At 45.6% G+C, this 24,239-nt stretch overlaps 1 protein-coding gene across 1 annotated transcript; it reads right to left on the bottom strand.

The window, feature by feature from the left end:
- Positions 1-152: 152 nt before the first annotated feature.
- On the bottom strand, positions 153-23,070 carry COPG1 (COPI coat complex subunit gamma 1). Its single transcript, XM_033087207.1, has 24 exons — positions 22,922-23,070; positions 21,929-21,981; positions 21,379-21,459; positions 21,097-21,168; positions 20,833-20,912; positions 19,590-19,665; positions 19,233-19,325; positions 18,720-18,806; positions 17,258-17,415; positions 17,016-17,149; positions 15,052-15,119; positions 14,602-14,790; positions 13,113-13,208; positions 12,245-12,488; positions 11,047-11,122; positions 9,832-9,935; positions 9,228-9,353; positions 8,856-8,924; positions 5,787-5,929; positions 5,292-5,463; positions 4,500-4,597; positions 2,592-2,730; positions 2,286-2,384; positions 153-634 (listed from the first exon to the last, which is right to left on the bottom strand). The coding sequence occupies exons 1-24, from the start codon at positions 22,956-22,958 to the stop codon at positions 504-506; spliced, it is 2,625 nt and encodes an 874-aa protein (XP_032943098.1). The 5' UTR covers positions 22,959-23,070; the 3' UTR covers positions 153-503.
- Positions 23,071-24,239: the final 1,169 nt, after the last annotated feature.

Here is a 24,239-nt window from a genome sequence, read left to right as displayed (position 1 = left end):
AGAGAGTAGTAGGAGGGTGTCCTGCCTCATGGTAAGTACAGCAGCCAAAGGGCTATGGATGCAAAGGGGATAGAGTAGGTGTTCTTGGTGGTGGGGAGGCCAAGAAGGGGAAGGTGGAGTCCCTAAGTATGAGTCTGCAGTAGTAGCAGTCATTCAATAAATACATGCTGATTTATTTATAGCAATAAGCTGATTTCTTTGGGGATAAATTCAAGAGATGCAAGCATTCTATAATTTGCGATGTCCTTCCCTGGGAGGCAGGGCAGCAAGTTCTAGGATAAGCTAAAATCATCCCCTATTTAAAAAAAAAACAACAAAAAAACAAGTTATCCCCTAACAGTCTTTGGGAAAGGGTTAAATTAAAAAAAAAATTGCAGTGACTCCTAATTGTTTTTGAATACAGAAGCTTGGGAAGGAGTTTCCACTGAGTACATGAGGAAGGTGCGACTTCTACATAGTATTGGGGGGAAAGAGTAGGAGTAAAGTCTATGTAGGCTGGCCTTTTAGCCCACAGATGCCAAAATGATGTCTACTGGCAGCTCCTCTGAACTTCTGGCTGTCACCTGCATTGTAACTGTGTCCAAAAGCAGCAGCCGGGAGCGCACCAGGATGTCATGACCACCCCGGAACACACCTGGAAGGGAACAGAGAAGTACAGGAGTATAAGTCAGAAGTAGGCTGCAGAGGCTATCCTGAAGGGCTGAAATCCTTGAGTGAGGCCTTGCACAAGTCACTTTACCTCTCTGAGCTGTAGTATCCTCAGCTACAAAGTGGAGGAGATAATAATACTAGCCATATTTTAAGCTTCTACCTAGACCAAATGAATTAATGGACATATGAGGCTGTACCTTATGGTGTCACAGAGGCTCTCACAATTGTTGGCTGAATCTAAGAGCACAGATGAAGGGACAGTCCCACCATAACAAAACCACAGAGCAGGTGTCTTCAAAACCCAGGGGACTGGGTTGCTTCAGTGTGGCCGGAAACACAGCCTTCAGGGCTGTCAGCTGTGACAGGGCACTGAAGCAGAGCTACTCTCAACCATGTTTATAAACACTCAGCAAAAAAAAAAAAATCTCCCATTTCCTTTTGTTCATTGTCTTAGGTGTGATAATTGTATTGTCACCCCTTTTTAAACAGTCATTATCTATTAGAGGAACACACACATACAAAAAGATTTCCATGCAAAATACTGTATTTGTAATTTGCTTTAAAATACTGTGGTTGTTGAAGCAGCACATGGGGGTTCATTATACTGTTCAATTTTTGTGTATGTTTAAAAATTTCCATGATGAATGCTTAAAATCCCATTCCTATTAGAAAATTAGACAAAGATTATGAAAATAATTCACAGAGCAGCAAATACAAATGGTAATTCACATTTGAGAAGATGTTTAACGTTATTCAATATACCAGAAATGTAAAATAAAACTATACTAAGATACCATTTTCACCCAGACTGGCAAAGGTCATAAAGTTTGATAATACAATGCATGGTCCAGAGTGTAGGAAGAAAGTCATATAATTCCTAAGGAAGGCAACTGGAAAAATTTATCAAAATGAGAAATGCACTTTGACCTCAGTGCATATAAGTAAAATAAAATAGGTATGTGTAGATGTATATATGTATGTATGTGATTATTCACTGTAGCACTGTTTATAATAGCAAAAGACTGGAACAATCTAAATGTTCATCAATACAGGATGGTTCTATAAAATATGGTACATCCATACAATGGAATACGAGGCAGATGCAAAAAAGAATGAGGATTCAGTTTGGGAAGATAAAAAAGTTCTGGAGATGGATGGTGGCAATAATTGCACAATAATGTGAGTATACATTTAATGCTAGTGAACTGTACAACTAAAAATGGTTAAAATGGTAAATTTTATGTATACTTTACCACAATTTTTTTTAAATATGAGGAAATTCTACATATTGATAGGGAAGATCTCCAAGATGCACTGTCAAGTGAAAAGCAAAACCATTTTTACATAAACGTTTGAATTAAAAAGGGGAAATATCGGCTTTTATATCCATAAAAATTGCTAGAGGGATACTGGTATTGTCTATAATAGTAACAATGGTTGCCTATTGGAAGGGAACTAGATGACTGGCAGCAAGGGTCGGAAAGGAGACATTTCACTGCAGGTCTTTTTTCACTTCGTGAATTTTCAAAACCAATTTTCAGTCCCTTGTTCCCAGCGGGAGCCCTCAGCCCAGGATGCAGCAGCATCCAGGCTGCAAGCTACCCAGGCACTTCCCACCTGAAAATGCTGCTTACCAGCCAGGAGCAACATGTGGGTGTTCTTGTTATCTGGCACTTTGTCTGACCTCTCACAAGGGTGCATTCCCAAGAATTTCACAATATTTCCCACAGCCTCTGTAGGGAGAAATCACAGTATCAATAAGCCACATGTCTTGTCTCCCCTTTTTGCCACCACAACTCCCCCATCCCCTAAGCCTGCTGTGAGGGGCTTTTAATGAAGTGGTATCTGAAATATGTGCTATAGCCATGGCCCTAGATCCTTGAGGGGCAGGGATGGGGAGGGAAGATGAGGAGCACTTCAACAGCAGCCAAGGATTTTACCTTCAAGTGTCTTGATGGTAGACAAGGTAAATGTTTCCTCCTTTTCAAACTCTTCCCCTACCTCATCCCAGGCTGCTTCAAAGTTCAGCTTCATGACTTTTTGGATGTGATCAGCTATAGTGACTTCCAGATCTTCTAGCTGGGGAGACAGAGATGGAAGTTAGGCACCCACTTTCAGGGGAGAGAATCCTTGCTCTGCACACCTCTGGGCCTCTGCTCTGAACTCACTGCTCACCCCTTCCTGCAACTCATTCAACGGGAACTTGCTAGGCACTGAGCAATGTGCTAGGCTCTGGGGACACACAGCCACTTGACTGGGTACCTGTCCTCAAGGTACTCACAACCAAGGTAGTCCCTTCAATGGAAAACACCCTGACCCAAGTATTCACCTTAGGGTGTCAGCTGCAAAATCACATCCCTTCTGAAGCCTGCCTAAGTCAGTGCCTCAAGGACCCAGAGACTGTATGGGAACATCATAGAGTTTCTGACTGCTATGGCTCTGTCCCTATGACTCAGGAGGTCCTCCCCCTTACTTCAGCTATGTCCTCTGGGCCTGACATATATTTGATCCACATTTCCATCTTAGCTGTGTCCTCTCTTTACATGATACAATTAACCCCCACCTTGGACTTCATGTACATAAACGGAAACTTTATGTTTCCCTTTATGTACATTTCCTCCTTCTCAAAGGAGCCCCTACTCTTGTGGAGGTTTACGGTGTGCATAAGTAGGACTCAGCTCCTACAGTAAAAGCAATGCCTCAAATTCAGTCCTCCCCAGGAAATCCCTAGGCCAGTTCCTGCCTATAGGGTCATTGCTACCTCAGGGAAGGCCCCTCAACAATAGCTCTAGGATGACACAACAGTGATGTCAGTTATATTCCACAGTGATTGGCCCCTAGTCATAAGGAGCTCTAACAATCTCTATGTCTAAATTGAGTATCGTGGTCTACATTCAGGTGGCACTGAACCACTGCTGCCTGGTCAAACCCCAGAACGATTCCATCTAAGCTCAGAAAGGTGGAATTGGAAGAGCTATTTTAGTGCATGAAAGGACTGCCTAGCACAGGGGTGTCCTAAACTTTTTTCAACGTTTTTTACCAAGGGCCATATGCGGTGAAATACACAAACAGCTGGGCCACTCACTCGAGGTGAAGTATGTATTGCCTCACCTGGTTTATTTAAGTAAACTAAATATATTTTTGGAATTTGCTGCGGGCCCATTAAAAATGGATTGCGGGCCGCAGTTGGCCCGTGGGCCGCAGTTTGGACACCCCTGGGCAGATGCAAGCTGATCCAATTTCTCTAGAAAGCAATTTGACAGTATTGAAAAGAATTGAAAAGTCTTAAAATCATGCTTACCCTTTGATTTATTCTACCTCTAGGAATCTTTCCTAAGCAAATAACCTGAGATGCAGATAAAAAGTTTTATCCAAAGGGATGGTTAATGCAGCATTTATAAATAGTGAAAATGTGGAATCCCAAATGCCCAACATTAAAGGAATCAAGTGAGTTATGATATTGCTATATAACAGATTATTTTAAAGCCATTAAAAACTGTTTATGAAGTATTTGTAATGACACAGGAAAATACACTATGGTTTTAAGTGAAAACAGCAAGCTCTATAATATACAGAATGATCTCAATTATACAACTTTCCCCCCACCCCAAAATAACTCGCAAGGACTATGGGTAATGTTTTCCTGTGTGTTTATATTTTTGTATTTCCCAAGTTTTATTTTTACATATAAGCATGTATTTTTTTCAAGTTAAAAAAAAAATTTCTTTCAAAGAGAGCTATAAAGCCAAAACCAGCAAGAAAATACTTCAAGTTTGGTTGTTAGCTCCAGGAGGGAGTTGCTCTCAGTTTTAGGCACAAAACTGAGCCTCCTGACACTAACTTCTTACCACATATTCATCCTCATAGCCTTCATCATCGGTCTCTCCAGTAGTGGGATCACAGTCCTTGACTGTGAACTTCATCATGCAGCTGAATGTGCAGGCCACTGTGGGAAAGAAAGGCTGGGTGATCAGGGTACAAGTTCTTCCATAGGGCAGGTAGCCACAGCTGGCTGTCCAGGCCTCTGCCACATTATCCAGGCAACATGCCATCCAACTCTACAAATCTGGACAGAAGGCACCACCTTGTAGAAAGGCAGGAGAGTCAAGTCATAGGTTCAAGAAATTCCCTCATGGGGGAGGGAAGAAGAGGAAAGCAGAAATGACACAGGACAGCTACGTCCATGTAACAGTCACAGGCCCACTGTCCAAGGCCTAGAAAAAGAAGCTGGTGTTTTCCTTGGGAGTAGTGAATTTGAAATGTTTCAGTGTTTGTGCCTGTCTTTGTGCCCATCTTTGTACTTTTGCATGGCATGATGAATGGGTACTGGTTTGAGGACCAGACAGATCTCGGTTCTGCCTCTCATCAGCCATCTAAACTTAGATGTCATTTAACCTGAGTCTCAGTTTCCTCATCTATGAATAGGGATGGCAGTACTTATTCCCATAGGTCTTCCATGAGGAGGAAATGAGATCATGAATGAAAAGTACCCAGCACTTAGCCATTCTTCTTCTTCTCAGGACTGAAATCAAGGAATTAAAGCTCTAACAGGTGACAAAAGGCTGGTGCACAAGCTGCCCTCTTCATTATGATCGTGCGGGCTCCCATGAAACCAGGTTGGTATCTGGAAAGGGGCTCACCAGCTGTGGGGTCTTCCTTGGGCAGTGCCACCAGCGTGTAGCAGGTCCCAGGCTGGTTGTAGGGTAGGCTCCGGGCAGGCACATAACAGAGGACCTCATAGGCCTCAGTGGGCTCCATCTGCACCGTGACATATTCCAAGGTCTGGTCGTTGAGTGTGTTCGTGCAGTCAAACTGGAGCAGGGAGGAGAGGGGTTGCTTAGACACTGCTCTAGGTCCAAGCTCTGTTGCAGTGGAAGAGCCAGGAGGTTCTACCTCTCACCCCATGGGCCAGTCACCCTGCCCAGGCTCCTTGTCTCCATGCTGACACTCAGAAGCCAGAAAAGACCTGGGTCAAGTGTGCGTGAGACATACCAGCTGATGACAGACCCCATCATCAAACTGGGTTCCCAACTAACTCAGTGTTGGGGGTGACATGACCCTATAAGACCCATCAGACCTAGGACCACACCCTGGTCCTAGGAGGCCTCAGCAGGGCCTCAGCCCTCCCTGCTCACCTGGAACACCATGTGGTCAGTGAAGGTGTGTTTGGTGCACTGGATGACATACTCTGTTTCTGACTCAGTGAGGGCCACAGGCTCAGGCGAGGACTTGAAGAGGGGCCCCAGTCCATGAAACTCTGGCACTGCGGCCAACTGCTCTGAAAACCACAGGCCACACATTTACTCAGCTTCTCAATTCACAGACCAACTTGTGATAGTTTCTAGTAAATGCTCATGCCCAATTATCAAGGACTTTCATCCTACCAAGTGGGTGGACATGTATGTACAACTGGTTACTCACTATTTCCTAAATATATTGATGTGTTTTCTCATCTCCCTAATTTTACTCAAGTTGTACCACCCACCATGAATACTCAATTCCCCTCTGTCCCAGAAAAGACCTCAGAAGAAACAAACTGACTGGGAGACCCCAATATCCTAGGTGTAATCCATTTGGAGACTCCCCTCAACTTTAGAAGCTCAGCAAGGATTCTTTAGATGAAGACTAGGAAAAGACTAAGAGGATGAGTTGGATGTTGTTATAGCTAGAATCAGGTAAAAGAACAATCTGGTCCTATACATTTGTTAGTTAAGACAAATGGCCAGTGAAGAAAAGTTTCACTGTACAGCTGAAACTAATATAACATTCTTATATCAACTATAATTGAAAAATAAATTAAAACAAAAAGAGAGGTTTCAGATTCAGAGTGTTGTAGAAAACTCAACTTAGAGTGGTCTGTGGGCATCTGATAAGGCCTAGCCCTACACTCCACAGCCAGGTTCCAGCAGTAGGCTGGATCTTCTGGTCCAACCCATGGGCCCCCACCCTGACCTGTCCAGGTGAATGAGGCATCTGGAAGCTGTCTGCACATGGTGTCCACCTACGATGGCTAAAGCTGCTGTTCTCCTTCCTATTCTACGGCAGAGACAGGATTCCTCAAACTATGGGTCATGGATCATCTGTGTCAGAATTACCTAGTGTGAGGGCTCATTAAAAACTCCAATTCCTGGATCCATCATAAATCTGCTCTATTATAATCTCTGGTACCCAGGAATCTGAATTTCTAACAATTTTTCTCAAATGACTGATGTCTACTAATATTTGAACACCACTACTCTAATATTTTCAATTTGTCTCCCCAATTAAATTGAACTCTGTAAAGACAGGAATTGCACTCTTAGGCCAGAGATCTGTTATTTTGCCCTGTACTTAGTAGGCACTTAATGCATGTTTGAGGAACAGAAAAAGAAAGTAGGTCTTATTATTATTATTTTGCTTCCCCCCCACCACAAAGAGCCTATATGACTGCTTCAGCCCTCTGTAACCTGAAGGACCCTATCTAACAAATATGCATGCAATAGGTCCCAGCCCACTGCTAGATCCTGGCTGTGTGGTATAGGGCTAGGCCCTACCAGCTGCCCAGAAAGAGCCAGCTTAGCTATTAGGAAGAACTGTTATGTATACCACCATGATCATGATTATCAGCCACCGGAGTGCTTTTCTATGGGAATTCATTTCATTGGGCCTCAAGTTTCTAGACCTGACACTATCTGGGGGATTCTGGTAGTAGCTATCAGTTAATGTCTCTTAGTTTCAGAGTCTTCATCAATAGAATAGATGCAATAATCTTGCTCACTGCTCGCAGGGTTGTTACGAAGATAAATGAGGCAATAAATGTCAAGATCTAGCAAAGTTCCTGAAATTTAACATGTGATCAATAAATGTTAGGCTTTGGAAGATTGTTTAAAAATGGAATCAATACACTCTAAGAGGCTTAGGAAGAGTCTTCCTTGGAGGAAGACCTTAGAGGGAGTGGCAGAATGATCACCCCAAAGATATTAATGTGCTAATTCCCAGAACCTGTAAATATGTTACCACACACAGTAAAAGTGACTTTGCAGATATAATTAAGTTGGATCTTGACATGGGGAGATTATCTTAGATTAGTTGGGTGGGCCCAATGTAATCACAAGGGTCCTTATAAAAGGGAGGCAGGGGGTCAGAGTGATTTGAAGAGGCTATGCTGCTGACTTTGAAGATGGAGAAAGGCATCACTATGCAGAAACGATTTTCCCCTAGAGCCTCCAGAGGGAGCTCAGCACTGCCAACACAGTGAAACTCATTTTGGACTGCTGACCCAAGATAATAAATTTGTCTTGTGTTAAGACACTAAATTTGTGGTGATTCCGTGTCTTAGCAGCATGAGGGAATTAATACAGAATGAAAAGTTTCAGGTTATGAGTGATCCCAGTGAGCTCAGGATCCTAGTTTTCTTGAATCTGAAAGATAGTATGTTGAGAGGAGACAGGATTCTGGAATGGAATGGAAAAGGGGGATTTAATTCAATTTAACAATAACTGGGCCTACTCTGAAGAAGGAAGGCACTGTGCTAAGTGTGGTGATAGAGAAAATAAAAGACAGAACATGTGAAGAACCACACAGAATTATTTAAGAGAAGACAGAAGAGCTGCAGTAGAAGTGACCGGACAGAAGAGCTTAGTAGATCAGGGAGGGCTTCACAAAGGAATAGAGGTATGTAATAGCCCTTGAAGGTAGGAATTCAACGGCTAAGACGATCTGGCAATTAAATACACAGCCTTGCCCCTTAAAAATGCAAGACCAAAGGAATAGATGAGTACTTAAACTAATGTTACAATACAACATGGATGGAACACATCTGGAATTCAAGAAAAAGTTCCAATGTCTTTGGACCTCAACTATGCTGAATCAGACATCCTGAACTGGCCTGTCCTCCAGGGGTTTAAGATTTCAGACCTAAGGCTGACAGGCAGCTCTGAGCCAGTTTAATCTGAATCTTAATTCCAGCCCCTCCACTTCCTTGCTGTACAATCTTGGGCAAATCACTACTTTCTCTGAATTTCTAATTCCTCAGATTCCAAATGGACTTAATATCCTCCACATGAGGGTCAAATGTGCTGTCTAAAGTACTCTCAGGGCCTAGCACTCAGGACAGACTTGATAAACAATAGTCTTACTCTGAATTCCCTTCAGGAGAGCAACTATTCCAAAGCTGAGGAGGCTGAGCCCTACTCCTGAGAGCTCCATCAAGCACTGCTACTCACCCTGGAAGATCTCCTGCCGGGTAGTTGCCATTTTCTCAGGCTGCTTGGCTGCTGTAATGGGAGTGCTTTCTGCAGAAGCAAAGACACATGATGACCAACAACTCCAGTAGTGGAGCAGTGTCGTGTTGAGCATGGTGCTGTTACTTAGAGATTGTAATTTCCTGAGAGTGTGAAATATAGAACATATGATAAAGAGAACAAGTGTTTGTGTGTATGTGTCTCCATTTCCTAGAGCCAGAAGACAAGAAGGGTTGATCCCTCCGCCCAGCACAACACCATCCAGGTTAGGTTTAGTGGTTTTGTGGTCATTGCAGACGCTCCAATGGAGGCCTGAATCTGAGGGCCTCTGGAAGGAGTATAGGTGTTACTTACCTGTTCTTTGCTCTGCCATGGGTGTGGTGGCCAGGGGCACAGACTTGAGGTCAAAAGGTTTTTCTGATGGTTCTAAGGTGTACTGCTGTAGAGCCCTCTCTAAACCAGGGATGGACACAGTCAGACCTAGAGGCCAGTGGGAGAGAGAGGTCACTCTGTTTGGCATGTATGACAGAATGAGCACCAGGAATCTCTCATGGAAAACTGAGGTCCTGGCGTCTAGGTTGTATGGCCCTGAGAAAGCCACTTAACTCTCTGAGCCTCCATTTCCTCATCCAAACCCTCCTTCATGGGATTGGTGTGTAAACATACACACAGGAGTGACTGATAAAGGGTAAAGCACTATACAAATATACAAATAGAGGTTTATATTAATGACTACTGTTTCCATTCACTGGGCTGTTTCCACGCACACTGGTATGAACCACATGACCTGAGATCTCCTAAGGTCACAGGGATGCCGTGAACTTGCCATGGAAGTGCAGCCAAGAGTGTCTTGCCTCAGATTACCCCTAACCAGGGAGGATGTGTCTACTCTGGAGTGACAAGGAGGGTCACAGCTCTGGTAGCGGGCTGGGTCAAAGACAGACAGGGAAAGACTCACCATTTAGGATATAGCCTGCATTGAGGGCCTTCTGCTTCTGCTCCAGAACATTGAGATAGAAGGTGGCTCGGTCCCTGACTTCATTGTCATCGTCCATCACACACCTGCAGCCAGAACACAAGGTAGTCCTGACGGGGGGGCCCACGGGGTGGCAGTAGGGATCCTGCAGGGCTTCATCAGAGGGTGGTAAGAGAAAGAAGGTCTCTTAAAGCTCTGAGAGCTCAGTCCCCAGATGTGGTATCCAGCCATCAAACCCACAGAAGAGTCCATAAGACTTTAACTAGGAGGTGAACATAATCATATTTTCTGGATCCTCTTCCTAAAGGCCACCCAGTGAGGGAGGCAATTTTCTGTATCCAACAGCATATGTCAAAAAAGAATTTAATATGACACAGCAATTTCACTCCTAGTTATATTCTCAAGAGAACTGGAAACCTATGTATACACAAAATTTGTATAGAAATGTTCATAGGAGCATTATTCACATGAGCCAAACAGTAAGAAACCCAAATATCCATGAACTCATGAATGGATAAATAAAATGTGGTATAACCATACAATGACATATTATTTGGCAATAAAAAGGAATGAAGCACTGGTACATGTTGCAACATGGAAGAACCTTGAAAACATTTTGAAGAAGCCAGACACACGAAAGGCCATAAAATTGCATGATGGCATTTATATGAAATATCCAGAATAGGCAAATTTGTAGAGATAGAAAGTAGATTAGTGGTTGTCTAGGGCTGGTGTGTGTGTGTGTGTGTGTGTGTGTCTGTGTGTGTATGTCTGGGTGGCAGGGACGTAGTAGAGGGAGTGGAGAATGACTACTAATGGACACAGGGTTTCTTTTTGGAGTAATAAAAATCTTTTAAACTTTAGATTGTGGTGAGGGCTGTTACAACTCTGTGAATACACTAAAAACCATCATATTGTACGTTTTAAATGAGTGAATTGTATGGTTCATGAATTGTATCTCCATAAAGCTGTTTAAAAAAAATAAACTCAAATGAACAGTCACATCTGGGTGAAGAGATTTTTATATGATATTATTTTTCATGCTCTTCTATGCCTTCTATTTTTTCTCTACAATCTATACTTGTATAACTCACCTCCCCACCACCACCCCATTTTAGTTAAAAAAAGAGATAAAAGAAAGCTGCCTCGGCCTGAGGGAACTATGTCATCCATCAGGACCCTCAGGCCTAGACTCACCTCTTCAGCAACACCAAAATACTGGGTAACATCGCTTCATTCTGGGCTCCAAACTTGGCCAGAGCACTCACAGCACCTGTGTTTATGAAGCACATATGAAATACCTGATACACCAGAGCCAATTTCACGAGTGGCTCTAGGTGGATCTTGGTACCACCCAGCTTCAACTTCCTCATCTATTTCATGGAGAATGCAGACCCAATGTAGAGTTCCAGGAGGCATTTTCAGCATGAACTATGATGAGGCTCCCAGGAGCTGGCCATAATGTCAGGCTTCTCAGCTTCTGTATCCAAGTAGCCTTAATTCACAGTTAAGCATTAGATTAATATCAATGAGAAAATCAATACTTAATGATTATCAACTGCTGAAAGAGGAAAATCTGTCCAGTGGGCATAGGGAGAAAATAACAGTAAATTAAAAATAAATAATGATGGGGCCTGCCCGGTGGCTCAGGCAGTTAGAGCTCCATGCTCCTAACTCCAAAGGTTGCCGGTTCGATTCCCACATGGGCCAGTGGGCTCTTAACCACAAGATTGCCAGTTCAATTCCTGGAGTCTCGCAAGGGATGGTGGGCAGTGCCCCCTGTAACTAAGATTGAACACGGCACCTTGAGCTGAGCTGCCGGATGGCTCAGTTGGTTGGAGCGCGTCCTCTCAACCACAAGTTTGCCAGTTCAACTCCCTCAAGGGATGGTGGGCTGCGCCCCCTGCAACTAGCAACGGCAACTGGACCTGGAGCTGACCTGCGCCCTCCACAACTAAGATTGAAAGGACAACAACTTGACTTGGAAAAAAGTCCTGGAAGTACACTCTGTTCCCCAATAAAGTCCTGTACCCCTTTTAAAAAAAAAATAAATAATGATGGTTACACATTGAATTGCACACTCATTTAAAAGAGTGAAGTTTATGGTATGTGAGTTATATCTCAATAAAGCTATTATTAAAGAAAGAAATAAAGTTAAACACTAATATAAGGTGAAACTTAAAATAACAAACAATAAAACAAACGAGAGGCTAAGAACCATTCAACCAGATGACCTCTAAGCATCTCAGGTCCTTCTACAATATTATTAAAAACTGAGCTTATGAGGCAAGAACACCAAGTATCCTGTTCCCCACTGGTGGCTTAGGCCCCTTTGCCAAGGCTGTCTACTCATGAACAAGCTAGGAGCCCAACTTCAGCCTTGGCTCAGACCCACCTGCCCGGACCTCCTCATGCTCTAAGACCACTCGGTTATAGATGAAGCGGATGTACTTGGAGGGGTTGTTGGTCTTGGGCCCCTCCTGGCCCAAGAGATGCAGGATGCGGGTGGCCAGCACAGTGAATTCGCAGTCCTCGATGAACTCGCACAAGTGCGACAGCCCCGTCTCCTTGCTCTCTGAGTTCTCCTCAATGATGCTGATGATGCAGTCCACGATGGCCCGCTTGTACTCAAAGCCACCCTGCGGCAGGAGATTGAGCTGAATGAGGACACTGCTCTCTCCAGAAATGAGCTGTGAGGCTCAGAGCCTAACCAGGACCAGGGACAGTGGTCCAAACACAGAACCTGGAGACAAGGGACCTGACTCTCTGTACTCAATCTCCGTTTTGGGTAAAAGGCTTGGACGGAATGCTCACTGGGGTCTTTCCAGTTCCAACAGTATTTGGTTTAAAAGAAACATTTTGAGTCTTATTATCTTCCCAACTTTAAGATAAAAGGCAAAATGGGTGATGCAGATGCTATGGAAAACAGTATGGTGGTTCCTCAAAAAATTTTTTTAAATAGTATAGAACACTGTTTCCCATCTTCTGCATAAGCATCGCCTCAGGGCACCTATTGTGTCTTTAAAGCCAAAGTAGCGAGTCATTATAGTTATTACTGTAATTACTAGTAATTGTTGCATGTTTATCTCTTAGTCTATGACAAGTTTAAGGGACCGGAGGCACCAGGAAATCTACCTGGTTAACAGGTTGATCATGGTACACCCAAAAATGGTCTTTTGGCTCCAAGCTGAGCACAGTGACAGCAGCCAAAGCACTTCCTGCACCAGGGGCTCTGGAATGCCCTGCATGCCTCCTATTCTTACCTCTTCCCGTAGCATGGTAAACAGGAAGTTCATGAGGACAGCATGTTTGCGAGGATACTTCTGACACAGGGCACTGATGGCTTGGACAACCACCACCTGAGTCAAACAGATACGTGTGAGCAGCAGCCTCCTATCACCAGGGTCAATTTACTTAGTTCACTAAGTGCCAACGGAGTCCTTCCTTAGGCAAGGCCAGGTTCTGGACACGGCGCAGAGCAGAGAGACAGAGGAACTCCATCCCCACAGGGAGTATGCAGTCCCTGAGCCCATCCAGCGCAGGGTGTTAGGCAGAGCAGTCCCAACAGTCCCAGATCCAGACTCTAGGTCCCCCAAACTCTACTTTGCTACTCAGACCTCAAGGTAAGTCTATGAGCCCCCTTTCCATCCACTTATCCTGCTTCTCTTCCTATCCTCCATCACACTCCACTGTGATTCCCCTCCATCAGCTTTTCTGGCTCCTCTTTGAGTATTCTGTCCTTGGTTCTCTATTCTTCTCACACAGTCTCTTTGGCAATCTTATCTCATCCCGTGGTTTTTTTTGTTGTGCTCTTTTTTAGAGATTTATTTATTTATTTATTTATTTATTTATTTATTTATTTATTTCGGGTGTACAAAGCAATATAATAGTTAGACATTTACATCCCTCACAAAGTGATACCCCCCCAATCTATTACCCTTCTGACATCGTATATAACTGTTTCTATACCACTGACTATCTTTCCTATGCTGTACTCCATGTCCTGTAACTATATATGCACGTATATATGTACAGAGGGTACCAAAAAAATGTATACATATTTTAAGAAAGGAAAACTGTATTAAAATTGTAATACTCAATATATACCAAAAACAAAAGATGAATATAAGTCACGTTTGACTTTTGCAATGACAAGAGGTGCTCAGAGTGGTTACCATGAGCATCCAGATATTTCTGATTACGGCGAACTACTGCTTGAGCAACGTTGACCAAAATGTCCACTTGTATACATTTTTTTGGCACCCCCGATATTTAATTATAGTTGACATTCAATATTCAACTTCGCCACTGACTCCCAGATGTTTATCTCTTGTCTGAGCTCCATGTGGTGCTCACAAACGCAACATGTCTGCAGTCACCATCATTACCTTTCCCCTTCCTTCTTCCAAGACCTGACCCTCCCTTCCTTCCCCAAACTGATCAACGGCACCACCATCACCCAGACTTTGAAAAACAGCATCATATTTGACAACATTCACTCCCTCAGTCCTTATATCATGCCCTGCCAACTGACTGTACAAAGGAACAATACAGACAAACACCAGAGACAGGGCTGTGCACATCTCCCAGGGTGCCTGTTGAAAGGTGATGTGCCAGCCTTCTTCACTGAAGCCTCAAGCCTGAACAATCTGTCAGGTCAGTCCTAGCCTAGAGGCTAGGGAACATGGAGAGGGGGCACAGAGCATCTTCCTGACTCTGGGGACTGGGGTGTTCCCAAGGTGCCCCGGGTACCTTGAACTCATCTGAGATCTCTGACATAAAAGACGAGATCTGCTTCATGAGGCGGTCAATGCTGCTCTCGCTGCCAGTCTTGAGGAGGGTGGTGATGGCCAGTGTGGCAATGCTGCGATTTGAATCTGTGACCAGGTTCTCCAGGTCCAGATTACAGGCTGTCACGGCTGATGGATGCTTCATGGCAACCTGTTTTGGGAGGAAAGAGATAAAGAGGACAGGGACGAAAGATACAAAATAGTACTTCTGTCATTCCGCTAGATGGGTCTGGCTCAGTCAGAGGTCCCTTAGATGAGTGTATCTCACTATCTGGTGGAAAGTAACAGTGACCAGGGTTACACCCATCCAGGTCAAGTCAGGAGCTAGGAAACACCTCCAACTGGATCAAGCCACCTCCTCCGACCCTCTTAGAAAGCCAGGCTCCCATTCTGCTTACCCTTGGACCCTTACCTTATTGAGGGTGCGGACAGCAGCGTAGCGGAGAGCAGCCTTGGGTGAGCTGCAGAAAAGCTGGAGCACTGTGGGGAGACAGATCCTATGTGCCAGGCTGCCCTCACTGTTCAGCTGCTGGGAAACCCCAGGTAGGCCTCCAGGGGAGGGACAGGAACAGGGCATTGATTGTGTACAAGAGCTCTGAGGTTGTCCATACCCAAACCCTCTGCTCAGCTCATTTCCCTGCTGGCATCCCCACCTCAACCAAGGAAGCGAACTCTCTTCTCCCTTGGTACCTGATCCATGAGCACAGAGTTCTTAATATGCATATGACAGCCCAGTGGGTCTCGTGAATAATGACAGCTGCTATTTACTGAGCACCTGCTGTGTGCCAGGCACTGTGCTGAGAAGCTGCTGTACCTTTTCTCACTGATTCCTCACAACCTTATGAAGCAGCTACTGTTATTATCCCCATTTAACAGATAAGGAGACTAGGGCACAAAGGGATAAAGCAACTAAAGTAACTCCACATTAGCAGTCAATAAATGGTAGAATCAGGACTGAAATCCAGGACTGCCTGAATCTGAAGCCTGATCCCTGGACCTGTGTGAAACAGAAATCCACTCCACTCTCCTGAGGTACACACAGAAACTAACAGAACTTCCTCAGTCCTGGTTTAAACAACAGCCTCGGTTCCTATACAACATGGGCACATGTCAGGAAGCATATTTGGCCCTGTGCTTTGGTTGTCAGGAAACTCAGGGCTCAATTCTGTTCTGGCCATAGCAGTGAACATGACTACTGTTTTCTGAAGTATCCATGTTCCTTTATATAATTTGGCTTTTATTCTTTTATGCTTTTTCAGGCCTTACTTTTGTTTTTCTTAAAATAACTCTTATCTTGAAGGCTCTATCTTATTTATGTATTTCATTATGTTGGAAATATGGGGAATACAATAAGAATGAACGAACACCCAAATCAGTGAATGAATTCATTTAGTTCTTGTATTTTTGTCTCCAAGAAGGGAGACTTGTCTCCTAAACATGAACCCCATCTCTCTGCCTGAGCAGGTTGCTCCACTATTATGGAGATTAGAAAAACAGGAGGTCCATTTATTCTAAAATACTTGCAAATTGAACTCTCCTGCCATATCTTATCATTCACTGGGTTTGTCCTAGAACACTCTCCCCCTCTCCTACTCTTTGAATCTAGGTTTAGCACCCCTAAGAACCTCTCCTTTTCTAACCTCTCAACGTGCCCACTTCTGGTACCAAACACTTAGCGCATCATTACATGCTTGCTACTCTGATATATAGTGAGATCTCAATACCTAGCACAGGAACCTGCACAAACAAGGCACTGAATGCTCACTGACTAGATATGAAACAACTTGAGGCAGTGGATTCTCCTTAATAATAGCAAAGAACCTTGGTGCTAGGCACTATTCTAAGCTATTTGTGTAGATTACACAAGTTTACAGCCTACTGTAACCCTATGTAACAGGAATGATTACTTTTCACATTCCAGAGAAGGTGAAGTATGGAGAGGATGGATGACCTGCCCAAGCTCACTCAGATGCTAAGTGGTGGAGCCATGACTCCTGAGATACCTCGGCCCCAAGGGAGCATGTACTGTTTTCATAATTCCTGGGTTCCTCCACCAGGCCCTCTTGCCATGGCTAGCCAGCCAGACAGGCTGCAGAGCAGATGTGAATCTCACCTGTCACTTACCAGAGTCCCAGCTTCTTTAATGGTAAGATGGAACTAAAAGTACTGCATCCCCAAAATGTAACACATATGAGAGGCCCCAATACAGTGCCTGGCACAGAACAGGTGATTACTAGGTACTGATTCCTTTTCTTAACATTAGACTGTGGCCTATTAGACTGAGGGCATTTTCTTTCTCCTCCTGACCCCTAGCGCGGGGTCTAGTTCCCAGAAGTCACAAATGTGTGAGGCTAGGGTAAAGGAATGTCTGGTAACCTGACACAGCCGGGGCCAGCTCTTTGGCACTGCAGCCTGGTAGATTGACGACGGCTGAGGCGGCCTCGTACACCACCATCTCATGCTTGTTGCGCAAGCAGCTCTCGATGAAGTCAAACATTGGGCTGTCACGACTACGAAAGAACACAGGCAGCAAGAAGTTGGAAATGGCTCAGCATGGCAGGTTGAGTGATAGGTCCCATGGTAGGTCCCATCTAGGCAGGGAAGGCAAAAGCCGTTACCTTCCGTCTTCCTCCTCCAGCTGCTTGCTGGCCACCCGGATCATCATGCAGTAGGCAAAGGGAGACTTGAGGCCGTGTCGGGTGAACTTGCTGATCATCTTATTAACAGCCAGGCGGTCATTCTTACGTACGTGGTATAGGAGTCCCAGTGCATGGTACTAGAGGACAGGAGATAGAAGCAGAGTTCATGCATGTGAAGCCCAGGTCTACTAGCTATGTGGCCATGGGTAGGCCACTGTGTCTCTCTGGGCTTCAGCCTTCTCATTTCTAAAATAGTAGCTGCTTCACAGAGTGGCTGTGACAATTCCCCCAGATGGTCCGTATAAATGGCTCCTGGCACAGTGCTCAACAAATCACATGAGTATATCTATAGTTCTTGTTCCCACCCCCGATTCTGGCAAGGGCCCTGACAGGCATCATGAGTACAGATGTGAAGAGAGACAACAGACACCAAAGAGATGAAAAAAATGGGAGGAGACCTGGTGTCTTTCGACAGGAAAAAGGAGGGAATGGGCCCTGAGCATGGACATATATTGTATGTAAGGTGTTATGCAAAACACCTCAGACATGAGACCTTACAATGATAAACCCTATGACACCCCTGAAGGTGCATATTCTTAGCCCACTGACTCGCCCCAGGACTCATGGCAGGTACTAGCAAAGCAAGGTCTGGAGGGCCTGAAATCCAGGGACTGCCTTCCAGAGATGTAAGGTGCACAGAGTTATTTCCTGTCCTTTCTGCTCTTTTCTGTTTCCTTACCAGAGTAGTATTTAAGCACTAAGAATGTTGTGGGTGCCTTCTGTATGGGAAGTTTCTCTGGCCCTGGAAGTGTTTTGAGGGGCCATAGCTGGCCCTGGAGATGAGAATAAGTGCAGTGGGTGAGGAGAAAGAGATAAACACACACGGACCGCCTATAGGTATACTCCAGATGGGTCAGATGTTATGGATGCTGTCTCATTTTATCCTCACAGCTCTGAGGCAGAAACTTTTATTCCCATTTTACAGACAAGCAAACTGAGATAAAAGGCATTCCTGGCCTAGCTCACTAAAGAAGAGTTAGGCAGACAAAAGTCCCACCAAGATATTTCCCTGCATCACTAACAGAGCCAGCATGGCAAAGGCCCTCTGCCTGTCAGGGTCAGGTTTTCTACATCACATATCTTAAAATAATACTCAGCTGTTTATCAAAAGACTTGACTATTTTGGCATCAAGTGGTAAGCAGTCTCTAACGCAAGCCTCCCACTCCACTTGGATCGTCCCAAGTGGTGGCCTAGATTCTTTCCCCAAACCTCCCAAATCTCGCCACAATCCAATGACAAAAGATTTAAAACCTGCTCTGTCTAGGGGCCACCAGGATCTCTACAGTGAGAGTCCATTCTGACTGGCCAATGGCATGCCATCTGCCTAAGTATTTTTTTCCCCTAAGTATTTTAAACATTACTGCTCCACTCACACCTTACCTGGACCATGATGTTATCACTGGATGCTGCCTCCTGGGCCTCATTCACCCAGCGCTTGACCATGTCAAAGCTGCACTTCAGCAGGTGCTGTGGGCAATGGGGTACATTAAGTAGCATGCAGGCAGGAGGCATCTCCTGGGCCCGGCTCGCAGTTCAGCTGGGCCCTGGTTCTTTCCTTAAAGCCCAGGACCTCTCCATTGTCTTGCTCCTTTGAGATGGTGCACAAGCATAGGGTGGCTCCCACCTTCACTCTCCCTGCCCTAGCAGATTTCCTGCCATGCCCGAACTCCAATAATCTGTCACCACAAAGGACGGGTCAAAGGCCATCCAACTGGCCCCTCCTCAATCAACTCAGTTCCTTAGTGCTCTTCACTGAGAAGGAGGTTGGGACTCTAAGATCTGAGGATACAGAAATACTTTTTATTTCCTACTGGAAAGTGACTGATATTTTCTTCAGTTCTTGATCCCCACCCCCACGCCCAGCCATGCAGGGCCCCGGCCGCAGCTACACACCAGGGAAGACACCAAGGCAGAGCTGGAGACACTCGGCACCTTGTCGACGATAGCCTGTTTCATGTAGCGCTCAATAGCCTGCAGCATGGTGCTCTGGAGGGACAAGGAATGGGGCAAGAGGGGACACAATAAATTCTCAGCAACCTTTAGGAATGCAGATGATGTGGAGTGGGTGGGTGAGGAAAGGAGGAAGAAAGCAAACATGTTTGCCGTGCACCTCACCTCTCACCCCCCATCACCTGGCTCGGTGCTTTGCCCCAGAGGTGGGGGACAACCTACAGCGTGCCAAGGATGAAACTGAACCTTTACTGAAAAGCAGGGTAAGAGCAGGATGGCTGGGTGGGGGAGCAGACTCACATCAGTGATCTGGCAGAGGGCTCGCACGGCTGGGCCCCGGTAGTTGTCTTCTTTCCCGGTCATATCCTTTGTCAGGCTGCAGGGGGAGAGGGTGTTGTCCCTACACAGGAGCCTGGCCTGCCTTCCACAAGCCCAAGTCCCTGTCCACTCCTCTCTAGCTGCCAGCACCACACTTGCCTGGATTACTATACAAGTCTCCTAATTATTGTTCTCTATTTTTGTCCCTTCCAAGCCAAACTTCACAAAGCAGCCAGAGGGATTTTTATAAACCTTAAAACTGACCAGGTCACTCCCCTGCTTTTACTGAAACATTTCCAAGGCTTCCTACTGCCATTAGCATTAAGCATAAACTCTTCAACAAAGAAGGCCCCAAGTAGGGCATGTGATTGTTCCTCTCCAGGTGTTTGGGTATGCTGTTTCCTTAGCCCGGAACGCCTTGCCCCCCGACCTCTGGCCTGCTCTTTCTCACTCCTCTTTCAGGACTCCACTCAGACAGTTCTAGGAGGCCTTTCCTGATCCAAACTCAAGTTGGGTGCCCTTCTGATCTGCTCTCACAGCCCATCACACATCCCATGGTAAACCATAATATATCCTATTTTAACGCCTGACTATCTGATTATTTCTCTGTCAATTCTGGGGATGCTGCAGAGGACATATTTGTCTTGTTTGCTGTTCTATTCCAAGAGCTACACACAGGGACTGGTAGACAGTCAAAAATATATTTTCTAAATGAATCTACAAATGAATATATAACACCTCCCTCCGCCCCCAAAAAAATTGTGACAAGAAGAAATGAGAGAATTGTGCCCCAGTTCTCAAAGGCAGGGATTGTACTTTAGTCACATCTGTCTCCTAAATCACTCAGCCTACGATAGAAAGAAATACTTAGTAAGGAGGTCTATTTGTACACCTCTTGCATTCTCTATGTCTATTTTTCTCATGTTCTCTCTTGATACTCACTAAAGTCGTTGTGAGAGTTGTATTCTGGCTCAGCTGACTAAGAGGAATCAAGGGAAAGAAAGGTTTGTGCCCAAGCTAAGGACAGAAAATTAAAAGGGAAACAGCACACTCTGGAGGCTGCCATGGGGTAGGCAGCTGTAACTGAAGAATGAGGGAGACAGAAGATGAAAGGACACTTGGCAATATGTCAATCAAAAGTCTCATTGTCTAGTACACATGAGAAAAAATGGCCTCTGTATCAATGGAACCCATCAGAACAGCCATCCACAGACCCTAAACTTGCCTACTGGTGACGATGATGACATCCTCTGCAATGCTAGACATCTCCTTGATGGTCAAGTAGCACATCCGACGGAGGGTGGGCTGGGAAAGAGATAGGAAACATCCTATAACCTTTAGCCCAGTATGAGGGTCAGGGTGAGGAAAAGAAAACTCCAGAAGATGTAAAGGCAGTCCACACTGACTGGTGGGGTCACTTTCCCTTGGTGCTCCTACCACCCTGTCATAGCTATCCCCTCTCAAGGAAAGCTGGGGTTGGGGCACTTACATCGCTGGATTGAAAGAGCTTGGTCATGGCAAAAAAGGCTTCTGTTGCTTCAGTGGTCCCCAGATGCTCCCCCTATTTTAACCAAGAAAAAAGTTTCAATTTTGAACAGATGGTCCAGAAGGTTCTTCCTGCTGGATCATCCCAGGCCAAATCCTCAGATCCTGGCTGCTGGTTACAACCACACAGCAGCTGTTGAATCGCCTAAGGGCTGTTTGACTTTCTCCCCCCTACCCGCAACATCCCCCAACACCATTTCTCCACCCCTCAACCTGACCCTGTTACCTGGTTTATGAGGTAAAGAATCTTGGTGAGGATGTGGGCACATTTCCGAGGGTTGATGGGAGTTTCATTAAATACACGGGCCTAAGAAGAAGGGACCAAGGATATTATCTTCTAGCCCAATTTATTTCCCTTCCATTGACTGCCCTCAAGCTCATTCAAGGGCTGGGAAGTCCCAGGGTAAATAAATACACTTGCTTAGACAAGCTTATTTTCCTAAGAAAATAGTTTTTTCCTTTGATTTATTAATAACTGCTGAAATCTTCCTTAAATTTAAATATCAGTTAAGAATGTACTGACTTATTGACTAAAAGATAATTATTAAATGCTTGTTAACTAGAAAGAGAAATGAAGAACCACTACAAAAATGTAAGCACGATGAACTCTCTCCAGGAACAAAGCTTTCCTGTCTTTCCAGAAACAGGTTTTCTCTCCTATTATTCTTTAAACCAGAACTTTCTTCTTTAAACCAGAACTTTCAATGTGTTAGTATTAAAACTGCATCGATAGTAAACATTATGATGAAAGATGGAGGGGAGCAAATGATACTTGCCTCCTGGAGTACTGCACTCTTCTCAAGGTGCTGGAATGGATTGGAGCCTCCACCTGCGGTTGGAGAGCAGAAAAGACTGAGTGAGTATAAGTTGTGACCCTGAATCTCAAAACTCTCCCATAGAGAAGGGACAGGTGTCCCTATTGTCTACCTAGTCAAGTCTAAACTCAGAATGGCAACCACAACCTGCATATAGATCCTATCCCTCTCCTGCAAGGGGGCGCCCTCTACCATAAAGCACTTAAGTCACCCAACAGCCCTGGCACGGTCCTTTTTTGCCTTTCATGGTGTCATGTCTTGCATTCCTTTATGCAAAAGGTAGTTAAACCGAGTCCCTACTACTGCATAGGGACCACCACCTCCTAGCGATTAGTACTTCTTCACAGCAGATGTCACATTTGTAATTAACTACATGTGCTACTATTTGGTTGCTGTCTGTCTCCTCCATTATACCTGTGACTATTCTACTATTCCAAGCTTAGGCACTGAGTGTCTCACTTGTCCTCCTGCAGTATCAGGACACTGCAGTAAGTGCTGGACACATGCCAATTCCTGGCAGGTAGTAAGTGCTCAGTACATATTCGCTGAATAAATGAACGAGTCAAGGTTCTCAGCTCCAAGACATGAGCTCCACAGAAAATACCCCAGTTTGGCCAGCACCAACACATCCCCGGCGAATCCCAAGAGGTCAGACTGGAAAGTAATAAAGGAGCACCTGCTACTCCCCGTACAGATGGAGAAGCTAAGGCGCTGAGAGGCGCGTGACCTGCCCCATGGTCACCCAGCGAATCGCGGTCCGAGCTTAAGAAAGGAGGACAGTGGCTCGGGCTCTCCGAGGCCTGCCACTGACCAGCTGCGGACCTTTGCACAAGACCCTGCCTCTCACTGGGCCTCGACCTCGGGTGAGGACAGAAATCCCAAAAGAGGGCTCCTAGGAAGGGTGCTGACAGCCTGCACGATGGTCCAGCCTGACCCAGGCCTAGGCTCTCTCACCCGATTCCTCGTCTTTCTTGTCGAATTTCTTCAGCATGGTCGTTCCAGCGGGGTCGCAAAGCAGCAGCCCTGTGCTGGACTTCCGTGGCTAGCTCAGTCTGGTGACAGTTCCGTCTAAGCCACTTCCGGCTGGCCACGTCGCACCGCGCTCTGCGCAGGCGCACTCCGCGCTTTGCGCAAGCGCATATTCCGGCTGGGGAGGTCCCGTCTGGAGTTAACCCTGTCCCCGCCGGGGTAGGTCCGGAGGCCGGGGATAGGCGGACGTGGAGGCCTTGGGGGACTGCCGAGGCCTTAGACTCAGGACTGACCGGCACCCCAGCTTTGCGCCTTACTCCCTCCTTATCTGTGCAATGGGAGTAGTAGTCGTCTTTGCCTCATTGCGTTGTGCCGTGAGTTTAAACGGCTTTTGGAAGTGAGGGCCCTAGTACACTGTCCCGCAATAGACCCCAATTAATGTTGCCAGTTCTTACTATTGTCACCTTATCAGGGAGGCCTCACTAGCCACTCCTCACTCTACCCTGGCCTGATGTTTCTCCCTAGTTCGAATCACCATCTAACACACTATTTTCACTATATTGCTTTTACTGTCTTTTATTCACTGGCCTGCATAATGTTGGCATGTAGTAGGTGCTCAGTAAATTCTTGTTGAATGAATTAATGCATGAACTTGCTCTTATAATTCATGTCTGCTCCTGGTGCAGATTGTTTTGTACTTTAAGGGATCTAACTAAAGTGAAAGATCAGCATGGAAAAAGTTCAATGTGCTTTTAAAATACTTTGGGTATTTATCAAGGGCCTACTAGATACGCCCAGCGCTGGGGGCGGGAAAGCATGGGAAGGGGAAAATGAAACACCACTCAGGGTTTGTCTTCCTGGGGACTTGGGCAGGACACCTTGAGGCCAAGGTAAGGACAGTGAGAACCGACGTGCCAAATTGCACTGGTTGTGGCAAAGCTGAGTCAGGATAGCCGTGCGCTGCGACGCGTAGCACCAACTTGCCTCGGGAGGAGGCAGCCCCGAGACCTGCGGGGAGGAGGAGGCCTGCTGAGCATCTGGAGCAGAGGCCCGCAGGTGACGAAGGTAAGGGTGACAGCAGAGCAGAAGAAAAGGGTATGTGGGGGGAGGGGCCAGCCTTTAGGGTCATGCTTTGCTGAGTGAGGCTGGGGCCTAGCAGGAAGCAGGGGAGGCGGAGAGCAGATGTTGCGCCAAGGTGAAATTGCCACGAGCCAAAAAGATGTTCAAAATCTTGAATCAGTAACCAGCCCCCAGACCTGCGGGGAGGAGAAGGAGGCTTTCTCCTTCTCCTTACCCGGAGGAA

The sequence above is a fragment of the Rhinolophus ferrumequinum genome, chromosome 19 (genome assembly GCF_004115265.2).
Source record: "Rhinolophus ferrumequinum isolate MPI-CBG mRhiFer1 chromosome 19, mRhiFer1_v1.p, whole genome shotgun sequence".
Classification (NCBI taxonomy): Eukaryota; Metazoa; Chordata; class Mammalia; order Chiroptera; family Rhinolophidae; genus Rhinolophus; species Rhinolophus ferrumequinum.
Note: the sequence above shows the minus strand (reverse complement) of the source record. Positions and strands in the feature narration are given on the sequence as shown.

Bases quoted from the DNA above. Each gene is read 5' to 3' on its own strand.
- COPG1 (XM_033087207.1), bottom strand. From the start codon at position 22,958: ATGCTGAAGAAATTCGACAAGAAAGACGAGGAATCGG. The intron at 9,936-11,046 runs GTGAGTCTAGGC...TTCTGGCTGCAG, and splicing joins ATTTTGGTGTTGCTGAAGAG to GTGTGTGATGGACGATGACA. The intron at 635-2,285 runs GTAAGCAGCATT...GTTCCCTTCCAG, and splicing joins CCACATGTTGCTCCTGGCTG to GTGTGTTCCGGGGTGGTCAT.